Source organism: Leptodactylus fuscus, chromosome 1 (genome assembly GCF_031893055.1).
Source record: "Leptodactylus fuscus isolate aLepFus1 chromosome 1, aLepFus1.hap2, whole genome shotgun sequence".
NCBI lineage: Eukaryota > Metazoa > Chordata > Amphibia > Anura > Leptodactylidae > Leptodactylus > Leptodactylus fuscus.
In genome coordinates, this window is record NC_134265.1 from 312,136,708 (window position 1) to 312,148,549 (window position 11,842).

At 46.2% G+C, this 11,842-nt stretch overlaps 1 protein-coding gene across 1 annotated transcript; it reads right to left on the reverse strand.

The window, feature by feature from the left end:
* Positions 1-597: 597 nt before the first annotated feature.
* On the reverse strand, positions 598-10,735 carry SRD5A3 (steroid 5 alpha-reductase 3). The gene is made up of 5 exons (XM_075266117.1): positions 10,409-10,735; positions 6,710-6,861; positions 5,426-5,617; positions 4,659-4,787; positions 598-1,895 (listed from the first exon to the last, which is right to left on the reverse strand). The coding sequence occupies exons 1-5, from the start codon at positions 10,621-10,623 to the stop codon at positions 1,636-1,638; spliced, it is 948 nt and encodes a 315-aa protein (XP_075122218.1). The 5' UTR covers positions 10,624-10,735; the 3' UTR covers positions 598-1,635.
* Between the last annotated feature and the right edge of the window lie 1,107 nt (positions 10,736-11,842).

The window sequence follows — 11,842 nt, forward strand, 5'->3', positions numbered from 1 at the left end:
GTGCGTGGGAAGCACACAGACCCCATTATAGCCTATGAGGTCCGTGTGGTTTTACAGCAGAGCGCTTGCATTTGCATTCCGTTCGGGGGTCTCCATGCGGACTCTAACCGGACAGAATACATATGCAGATGTGAACAGGGCATTAGGGATTTATTAAGACCTCCAGGATAGCTCAGCGGACTTGTGACTATGCTCCTCTTATTGTGGTATACCCACTGTCTGTAAGAGAACCCATTCATAAAGTGAGGCAATGCTATACCTTCTTATAGCTTTGACATGTAAGACCACATGTCAGGAAAATGGTCATGTATTGAATAGTTGACTGGCTTTCCCAGCCCTCTACAACTGGTCAATATGATGAGCAAAAATGGCAAAACCATTAGCCCACACTAGTAGACAGTTGCCTTACTTTGACCAAGAATTTTACGTCAAAATTTTGATACAATTTGGAAAATTTAAGCCATGTCCACTTCTGATGAAACCCCATCCCAGAGATATTCTGATAGTAATGTGAAAGAACAGAGTTATAGTTGTCAGAATGAAACACTAATGTCAGATATACATTGCAGAACTTTTTATTGCAGGTGACAAGATATTACGGAAATTGGAGTACAAAAGTAAAAAAAGCTTTGGATATGTAGTTACTGATCTGCATAAACCCTGGAATAGCAGGTTACATGTTACTGTTCTATTTCCTGATCACTTTGCTCAAAGTTCTCCAGACATGTCTGTTTATGTAAATACTCACACTCCACACAAATCATTCAAGTGCAACTTTTGTAAAAGCTCTGTATTGTGCGTTCCTCTGTTATTCCTCCTGGAAACTGCCTTAGGCCGGGTTCACACAGGGTTTTTGGGTCAGGATTTTGAGGCCGTATCCACTTCAAAATCTTGAGCAAAAAGACGGCTCCCATTGATTTTAATGGGAGCCGGTCAGTTCTTTTTTCTGGGAGTGGTTTGTTCCAGCTCCCGGAAAAACGAAAGGACATGCTCATTCTTCAGGCGGAGTCGCCTCGCAATTGTATGAAGACACTCCCTCCTCCGGACTAGGCCCATTCATTTGGGCCTAATCTGGAGCAGAGTGTGCGACTGGATGCACCAGCACCAGTCGCAGCTACTCATATTTTGGACCAGCATCCAGTTGCAGCTACCTGTATTTCGGACCGGAACCTGAGGCGGCCTCCACCTCAGGTTCTGGATCAAAAAACCCAGTGTGAACCCGGCCTTAAGGGGACTTTTCACGTCCTTGCAAATAAGTGGTATACTGCTAGAAAGTTGTCAGCTATGCCAGTATGCGCCCGAGTGTAAGAGATATTGGTGCCGTTAATTTTGGCACCAATATCCCTCCACTCTCAGAAGGATGGGCCTTATAGAGTCATTGCATGGCCAGGAGGAACATCTCCCTTACAGTTTTCTTCCATAGCCTAATACCATTCCTTACTACCCAGTAAGGACACTGAACAGGAAGACCTGCCCTTCAGAGAGTGGACGGACATCTTTGCCAGAACTAACGGCACCGATTTCTCCTCATATCGGCAAAGCTGACAGCTTTCTAGCAATCTGTAATACTGTTGACCTATGACGGCATGAAAGGTCCTCTTTAAATATGCATATGCAAACCTTACCCAGCAATCCTTAAAACACATATGGGATAAACGCCTTTCTGTGAACAGGGTACGAATCAAATTTCTGAAGATAATACTCATGGCATAATATAGCAAGCAATGACTGGTTAAATAAAACAAATAAAACCAGCAGCCACCATGTCAAGTGAGTCAGTCCAAAGAGGAATGCGATAGAAATGTAAATCAGCAGCTCGGCAAAATAGTGAGGGCAAGAAACCAACTCAAACCAGTCTCCAGATGGCATCACGTGGTTCATGGATAAAATGTTACCTGCAACAGATAAATAGCAAGATAAACGGCTATGGAACAATAGCAGCAGTACGTATAAATCAGAGAAGGAGAACAGCTGCATCACCACAATGAGATTGTTTGTGTAACGTGAAATGCTGTCTATTCCTATAGTGCTCAGGATTGGGAAGATGATGGTCCCCTGACCCCCATTGTAAGATGAGACAAGTAGTTTATGGGATGATTTTCACCCACTTTTTTGCTGAAGAATTGCAGGCAGTTTAACAGCAGTAATGATTAGCATGTTACTCTATATGTCGTAGTTATGGCCATTAGGGCTAGGACCGCATGACCACAACTCTGATAGCGAGACCACCTATCACCTTCACACAGTAGTTGAGCAATGTTCAACTTTTTTGCAATTAGAAGTCACAGTTTGCACCATACTTGGGGCAGCAATGTGATTCCATTCATTAACTTGAGTGAAAGTCACCTGTGACATGGCGATCTTTGGTCACGTGACAGGAGTCGCCAAAGTCACCATGTGACCCTAGTCTTAAAAGAAAACCTCTGTTTTAATGGCATAGTAGAAAAGGGCTACTCAAGACTACAAAAACTCTGCATGCAGTTTTTAAGTGTTTGTTTGGGGCAGTTTTTACTGCTATTTTAAAGGAACATATTATCTAATGACTAGAGATGAGCGAGTACTGTTCAGATCAGCCGATCCGAACAGCACGCTCCATAGAAATGAATGGATGCACCTGGTACTTCCGCTTTGACGGCGGCCGGCCGCTTAACCCCCCGCGTGCCGGCTACGTCCATTCATTTCTATGCGAGCGTGCTGTTCGGATCGGCTGATCCGAACAGTACTCGCTCATCTCTACTAATGACTAACTTTATCCTTAAAGGGGTTACCCGGTTTCTAAGGCTAAAGCCCCACAGAACAATTCGCAGCTATAAAGTGCTGCTGGAAAGGGGCCACACGGTGGCTCAGTGGTTAGCACTGCAGCCTTGCAGCACCGGAGTCCTGGTGTTCAAATCCCGCCATGGACAAAAAAAACATCTGCAAGGAGTTTGTATGTTCTCCCCGTGTTTGCATGGATTTCCATCCCATATACCAAAGACATACTGATACGGAAAAATGTACATTGGGGGGCTCACAATCTACATAAAAAAAAAAAAAAAAAAGTGCTGCTGGAAAAACCGCGATGGGAACGCATTGCGGTTCTTTCGGCAGTGCTTTGAACAGAAAGTTCATGGAGTTTTCCTCTGTGGGCTCTCTGCTACCATCACACACACACACAAGCCACCAGTGTTTCCGTAGATATAATTGACATGCTGCGATTTCCAAAACTGCGCCGGTTTTGGAAGTCACAGTGTGTCCACACTGCAGTTTTTACCGCAAAGTGGGCATGGGATTTGCTTGAATCCCTTCCACTTTGCAAATACTGTAAAACTGCAATTGTTTCCGACACGGGCAAATTGCAGCATTTCCGGCTCAAAGGTGGTGGCCTGTCCTTAGGCTAGACCATCAATATGAGAACTGCGCGAGTCTGGCCCCCCAGGACTCCATAGTACACCTATACCTACAAGTTTGTACAATGAGGGAGCAGCAGAGGAGAGCTGGAGATCTGTGGGGGTCCTGGAAGTCAGACCCCTCAGATCTAATATGAATGTCATCAATTTAGGAAACCAGATAACCCCTTTAACTAGTAGCATCTGCTGTTACTCTTATGCACATAACCGCCACTAACATCAAATTATCTGCAGATTTTACCAAACTTAGCTGGACCAAAGGTCAGCAGATAAATTATTTTATGTATATGGCCAGAATGCCACAACATACTTGTATATCATTTTGCCTTATGGGGTTAAATGCTTGAATTAGTAAAGACTGAATATACGTTACTGTTTGCAGAATCCCTGGTATAACCGGTAATAAATACCCTCCAGAAATGATTGTATTAGTAACATACCATTACTAACAATTTACAAAAGAAGCCTAGGGTGAAGCCAATAATGATATTGTTCTAGGACAGGGTCGCATTAGCTACAGGGGGCATTTACACAACCATTAACAGTGTCCGTTGCAATATATTAACAAAGAACACTAACAGATCCATCATAAATCCATTAAGAATCCCATTAATTTCAATGGAAGTTTCTGTTGTCCGTTTACACCAAATCAGTTTTGATTTGTGGACATAAAAACCTGGGATGCAGGACTTTTGTATCCGTTCAAAATAACGGACTTACAACAGATGGCGCCTGTTTTTCTTACATTAATGTCTATGGGTAATGGACAGGCATCTGTTATACTGTATTTTTTTTTTTTTGATCTGCTCATGATCAGAAAGAAAAAAAAAAAAAAAAAAAAAAAAAAAAAACACACACCTGAAAGAAATGGACAATATAAAAACATACAATAATGTGTCAATTTTTTTTTAACTGATCCAGCAACAACTGGTCTCAGCAGCTGCATCAATGTTCTGTAAGTACAATACTTGCACCATTCAGAGCACGGAGGAGGGGTACCCGAAGGCGCCCCAAGCAATGTGGGGGAAGGCACTAGCGGAAATTTAAGGCCGCGGCTCAGACAGTGGTGAAGCTTTGAACTGACTGTCGGCACCTGAACCTCTTGCCAGTGCCGCCCCCTCATGGCAGATGTAGCCCTGCTGGTGGGCCACAAAACACAAGGCCACGGGTCTTGTGTTTGACACCTAAGTCTTAATATGTAGTGAATACAAAAAAGCTTGCTAAAGCGCCGGAGGAGACATCCGCAGAATACATCAGTAGTTTACATACCAGATTTATCCTTCCTGAGGTTAGCGAGAATCACATGACATCTGTGATGGTGCCATGACGCCCAAATGTAAAGCAGACACCCAACACCATGGAACCAGTGAAACTGATTTAGGAGGTCAGTAACAGTGACTGAAAAAGAAGACAAGCAAAAACATAACAGGAGTATTTCATGGGTTATTTGGCTGCATGAAACGTAGATGCTTTTCACATTAGCTGCTTGACGTCTACTCTATCTGAAGTCTACATGTGCCATGTATACAATGCTACCACCTATATAAACCTCCCTAGTGAGGTCACATAGTAAAATCTATATACTGAAGATTATGGAAAATACTATATCAATCAATGAAAGAGTAATAAATACCAAAACATATGTTCATCTGTAGTGACTTGATGGCTCATGACAACTCAGCCTTACCCTTACCCTTAGGGATGAGTAACCTGTATTGGCTTGTTGCCCATTTATACTATTGGTGCCTGGCTCCACTCATCCAATCCGAATAATGGCGCCAAGTACAGGAACCGGCAGCTGCACAACTCCTGCACATGCTAAACATACAAGGTACATTTACATAGGACTTTATTTTCTCAGTTTTATTGCCTTTGTTTCTGCAGAGAGGTTTGTAATCAGAAACGTTCTAACCCAGGAACAGTCCCATTATCCTGATAATATACATGGGGCAGACAGGAATAGTCATTCTGGTCAAAGGTACCCCCTATCCTGATTTTCAGATTTAGAGAACTGGAAGTGCATTTGTCACACTTACCCTTCTTGTGATCCAGCTTAACATGATCAAGTGCAGTAATCCCAATCATAAAGTAGTAGAAGATTCCAAGACAATAATGAGCGAGATTGATGACGCCGCCAGAGTAGACGCTCACATAGAAACACTCCAGCAAACGTCTGAGACTGTGGATCCACAGCAAGGACAGAGCCAGAAGAGTGGAAAGCTCCACATCTACAATACAAAGAATGCATCATATGAACACACTAGCATCTGCCCATGACTTCGTCCACGGGTTAGTGTTGGCAGTGAGCTGGTGATAGTAAAGCATGCGTGGCCGCTTCTGATCCGCCTTGCCTTGCCACACCTACTCTTGTGCACTTCGGCCACATATGCTCCAAGGCCGCCCTCGCGGCCTCTGTACTCAACGGCAGCCCCGTGCTACTCCCGGCCACCCTGGTACCTCGTGCTTTTGGGTCTTCCTGCCCTGGTGGGGCCGGACCTCCTATGCTTTTTATGGCCCAAAGGCCCCCCGTCCTCAATCCCAGGACCCCCAACAAACCCCCCTCTCTTTCAGAAGCCCCGACCTCCCAGTGCCTAAAGTCCCCCAACTCCCTTGCTGTGACATCCACAGTGCTGCGGCCGAATGACACAGCGCATGCACCACACCTTGGGCCGCGACACTGTGGCAGAGTGCAGACATGGGGAACAGGAAGGAATCTGTTGCAGAGCAGTTACCCCGCAGCTGGCGCGGGACAGCATGCAGAACAGGCACCACAGACAGCGTAGCAGGTGAAGGGGCCGCCAATACAGACCCGGCATCCACTGTAATAGAGAGGCGGATGTCGGGGAGTGTAGACGCCGGCACAGGTGCCTGCAACAACATGAAGCCAGCAGCGGCAGGAGCGATGCTGCTATTCCGGAGGGGAGGAGCGGAATAGCAGCATCGCTCCTGCCGCTGCTGGCTTCATGCAGGGCAGGAGCGAAGCGATGTTGCAGGCACCTGTGCCGGCGTCTACACTCCCCGGCATCCGCCTCTCTATTACAGCGGATGCCGGGTCTGTATTGCATTGTGAGGGATGTACTTCCGATGCCTAGCTGCATCGGGAGCGCACACACAGGGCCAGTGGCATAGAAGCGACGACTTCTCGCCGCTGGCTTTGCATATGTAACCCTGCCCACCACTGACGCAACAAAGCCGGAAGAAAGAAGAATTTACAGCATCGAAGAGTGGTGAGTATGCAACGTGGGAATACCCCTTTAACACAAAGTCCATAAGCAAATGGTACAATGCTTTATCTGAAACATGGAATAGAGAGCACTCACCGGATACCTTTTGTTCAGCGTCTTTGTGGAAGAGATTAAGTAACAGCTGAATCCATTGCGGTAACTGAACACCTAGAAGTAATGAGCGCACCAGGAGACCCAGCAATGCCCCATTCCAGATCACAGACAATAAATAGAAGTGCCAAAACCACCTGTAAGACAGATCAATGGACAAATCAATGTCATGTAGTTGGTGTCTCCATCTAGGTCTATTTAAAGAGGCGTGAATGACAAAGCATTAGAATCACAATTCCATAGATTACATTTTGCACAGAATTTATTATGCCCGTGTGCCTTTTTAGCAAGACAGGTGCAAAGTGCTAATAGTGCTTTAAAAAAAAAAAAAAAAAAAGGTGCATCTAACATCAAATTCATCAAGGAATAACAAATATCCACTACCAAAAAAAGCATAGAAGACTACACACAACTGCAAAAATTTCAGATAAAAGGATGCAGTTAATAAATAACCCCCACTGTGCTATGCTTAGCATGGAGCCTCACACAGGGACTCTAATGTGAACCATCCTCTTCGGAGTATACACACCCTAAGCCTAAAGGGATAGTTTTCAGTTCTAGTACATAAAGGTTCTACTTCGGGTAGTAAAAACGTATCCACATTTGCAATAAACTTTGTATTAATTCACAAAGTAGTCACAGTTGTAGCACCCAAGGGGTTGCAATGGGACTCCATTCACTTACATTAGCGAAGGAATCCCAGGACAGCAGAACCAAAGTCGCCGTGTAGCCCTAGACCAGTGATGGCGAACCTTTTAGAGACCGAGTGCCCAAACTGCAACCCAAAACCCACAAAATTTTCGCGGAGAGCCAACACGACAATATAGACTTAATACTATGCGGATCCACAATTGCGGACAGTTACTGACCAAAAATTACAGTCATGTGGGGCTTTACAGAGCTTTCAATAATACAAACAACGTTGTACTGAAATGTAAAGGTCTCGGCATTTGGTACTTTGAACAATTAATTTTCACTATTTACATTGCACAGGATCTGTTTTATAGTTACCGTGTAATATTCTTACATCCTGTACTAATATCACGTCTGATATAAAACAGATACTGTGTGATATAAATAGTGAGGGGACCCCAGACAGTATTATATGCTCTGCAGTGGGCCCACCACACAATATTATATTCTCCACAGTACCACAGTAGCCCCCCAGTGTTATATGCTCCGCAGTAGGTGTCCCCCCCCCCACAGGATTATATGCTCCACAGTGGCATCCACACACAGTATTGTGTGCTTATAAATAGCCCCCCCCCCCAGTATTATATGCTCTTTAGTACACCCCCCAGTATTATAAGCCACCCCAGTATTATAAGCCCCCCCAGTATTATACACTCCCCCCAGTATTATAAGCCCCCTCAGTATTATACACTCCCCCTAGTATTATAAGCCCCCTCAGTATTATAAGCCCCCTCAGTATTATACACTCCCCCCAGTATTATAAGCCCCCCCAGTATTATACACTCCCCCCAGTATTATAAGCCACCCCAGTATTATACACTCCCCCCAGTATTATATGCTCTTTAGTATACCCCCCAGTATTATAAGCCACCCCAGTATTATACACCCCACCCAGTATTATACACTCCCCCCAGTATTATAAGCCCCCTCAGTATTATAAGCCCCCTCAGTATTATACACTCCCCCCAGTATTATACACCCCACCCAGTATTATACACCCCACCCAGTATTATAAGCCACCCCAGTATTATACACTCCCCCCAGTATTATAAGCCCCCCCAGTATTATACACTCCCCCCAGTATTATACACTCCCCCCAGTATTATACACTCCCCCCAGTATTATACACTCCCCCCAGTATTATACACTCCCCCCAGTATTATACACTCCCCCCAGTATTATACACCCCACCCAGTATTATACACTCCACCAAGTTTTATAAGCGCTCCCCCCAACATCATATACACAGTGAGCCACTCTCATACTCACCCCTGAAGAGCCGCCGGCATCCACCTTCTTGTCACTGGCGGCGCTGATGACGTCATCGCGCCCGCGTCGGGGCAGAGGTCAAACTCTGCAGCCAGTGTAGGCCGCGGTCGTGCGATCCGCGGCCTACCCTGACAGCTTTCAGCTGTATGTGCATTTGCACATACAACTGAAGGCAGTGATCGCTCATCAACGGGGAATCCTGTACCGGAGTCCCTGTTGGTGAGCGATCCGGGCGACCGCACGCGTGCCAGCATGGAGGGCTCTGCGTGCCCTCTCTGGCACGCGTGCCATAGGTTCGCCATCACTGCCCTAGACTAACAGTCTGTCACAGTGGAAGACTCTGTAGTCCTGGCCTTACGCCATGTTCACATCTGTGCTGCAGTGTCCATTCTTCTGGTCCATTGGAGGACACACAGACTACTAAAAAAGCGGACACCGATGGTGCCTGATGGAGTCCATTGACTATAATGGGGTCCGTCAGGTTTCCATTCTTTTAATCTGAAACGGCCATTGAAACAGTTTGACTTGCAGCACTTTTTCGTTCGGCGATATTCAGCAGTCACTGTGATGGATTCTCCAGACAGATATGAAACAATGGAAGAAGATGATGGAGGTTCCTAATGTATAATAGCAGCAGCAATCCTAAAGACTGTGAGGCTCTTATACACACACAGTATATTGGAAACTACACAAAGAATAAGGGGTGTTCACACTTGTGCCCCTGTGCGCTCTGTGTCATTCCGCCGGGTGACCATCCTAAGCCCCCAGAGAATCTGCATAGGGGGCAGCTTGTCGGCGGTCAGTTTTTAAAACCCATTCATTTGAATTAATTGTAAAAGCAAACCGCTGATGTCCATATGGACCTCTCCGCGGGGAAACTGTTTTTTGGGTGTTTTTTTTTTTTGACCGGACGCAATGTCGAACATGATAGACTGTGTCCATATAAAAAATAAACAAAAAACGTTTCATGGCGGAGAGGCTACAGGTGGACACCAGCGTTTTGCTTTAAAAACCCCAGTGAAATGAATGGGTTTTAAAACTGACCACCAGAAAGCCGTCCCCTATCCAGTTTCTCCAGGGCTTAGGACGGAGACCTATGTTTGTTTCCCTTTGGGTCTCCAATTATTATACTCTGGGGTCTGAAAAGACCCCAGAGTATAATAATTGTTCATGTGTGTCCACAACGGGACATAATACTGTGTGCAGGGGCCAATATGGGGACATAATACTGCGTGCAGGGGCCACTATGGGGACAAAATACTATGTGCAGGGGCCAATACAGAGTATTCTAGTATGCACAGAAATGAGCGCGGGGGGTGGCGGCGATAGAGGTCAATTGGTCGAGGTCTTCAGCATCGGTAGGGAAAAGGGCCCCATGTCAAAGGTTCGCCACGGGGTCCCCACCATTCCTAGTTACGCCACTGTCTGGTGTACAGACAGGGTGCAAGTGTGAACACCCCCTAATTGTATTGGGAAGGCACAAGATATCCTGCCAAATGTGAGTCATGGCATAGATGGGTGTGGCACAGCACACATACTAGTGTGAATAAGGGGCTAATGGATAACTGCTATATATATATATATATATATATACAGTAGTCAAGTGGCCCTGATCCCTCTAGACCAGCCCAGTGACCAATGACATTACAGATAACAGCCGCATCCTGATTGGCTGTTGCGGCCAGTAGGGCCCCGTACAGGTCACGTGCTCCCGGTGTTTACCTCTTGGGCAGGTCGAACCATCTCAGCCAGGCCGAGCGTCTGCCCAGCTTGGTCTTGCCGTACCGGATGAGATCCTGGAAGACGCCGTACGGGCCGCAGTGGAGGCGGTTGCAGTCCCCGAGCACGTGGAAGAAGAGCGCCCCCAGGAAGACCGTGTCCAGGAGCAGCCAGACCGCGGCCACCACACTGAGCCCGGTCCCGGAGAGCAGCAGCATGGTCAGCCTGTGCTGTCTAGCGCTGCCGGGATTTCCACATATCCGCCTCTGTCACTTCCCCCTCCCATTTATATCGGCTCGTCTGCTCTGCAAAGTGTACACAGGACTACTGCTCCCAGCATGCCCTGCCCGGTGCGGTACCTGCTGGAGAGCACTGGCCACAGCAACCAATCACACTTCAGTTTTAGTTTTGCTGGTTGTGTTTGATGTAAGCTGTAATGTGATTGGCTCCTTTGGTCGGTGACTTCCTCTTGAGACTCCCTATAGATACAGTAGTCACTGGTGTGAAGAATGAGATCATGTCACCAAGACAGACCCTGCACAGTATACAGTGTATATCTGGCCGTCATCTGATCACCCCACGACAGCTAAGGCTGCGTTCACATTTGCAGCGTACACTTGAGGACGAAGTTAGTTAGTAGACGAAAATGTCCTGCAGCGCAGGTTTTTCCCCTGCAAATTTCCATTTTAGGCTAAAGGATCCCATAATAGCCAATGAGATGCGCCTGGCTCCATGTGTAAGCACTGTTATAGAAGTCCGTCTATCCGTTCTGTTCTCCTGTCGGCCCAACAAATCATATACTGATGTCCTAAACCAGTGATGGAGAACCTTTTTGCGACTGAGTGCCCAAACTGCAACCCAAAACCCAATAAACTATTGCGGAGTGCCAACACGGCATTTTCACTTTAAAACTCTGGATCCACAATTGCAGACCCACAAATTACAGTCGTGTGACTGGGGCTTTACAGATCTTGTACTAAATGGTAACGGTCTCTGCATTTGGTACTTTTGAACAATTACTATTCACTACTTACATCGCACAGGATCTGTTTTATAGTGACTGTGAAGTGTTATTACAGCCTGTACTATCACATGTCTGCTATAAGACAGATACTGTGTGATATAAATAGTGAGGGGACCCCACACAGTACAATCTGCCCCGCAGTGGCCCCCACACAAAACGATCTGCCCCGCAGTGGCCCCCACACAGAGTGCAATGTGCCCCACATAGGATTATATCTGTATATTCCACAGTAGCCCCCTCCCCACACAGTATGAAATGTTCCACAGTAGACACGCGTGCCATAGGTTCACCATCACTGCCCTAAACTATGGATTGGCCATCGGTATAAAAAATGTATTTGGGATCAGAAACCCCCTTTACATGTATATGTTGTGCAAACCTTGTGAGATTCATCTTACTACAGTCGCCCTTCA

What these genes read in the sequence shown, in the direction of transcription:
- SRD5A3 (XM_075266117.1), bottom strand. Translation starts at nt 10,623, where the DNA reads ATGCTGCTGCTCTCCGGGACCGGGCTCAGTGTGGTGGCCGCGGTCTGG. An exon ending in TGGTTCGACCTGCCCAAGAG is followed by an intron (nt 6,862 to 10,408) that starts GTAAACACCGGG and finishes TCTGTCTTACAG; the next exon opens with GTGGTTTTGGCACTTCTATT. An exon ending in CGCTGAACAAAAGGTATCCG is followed by an intron (nt 5,618 to 6,709) that starts GTGAGTGCTCTC and finishes TTTGTATTGTAG; the next exon opens with ATGTGGAGCTTTCCACTCTT.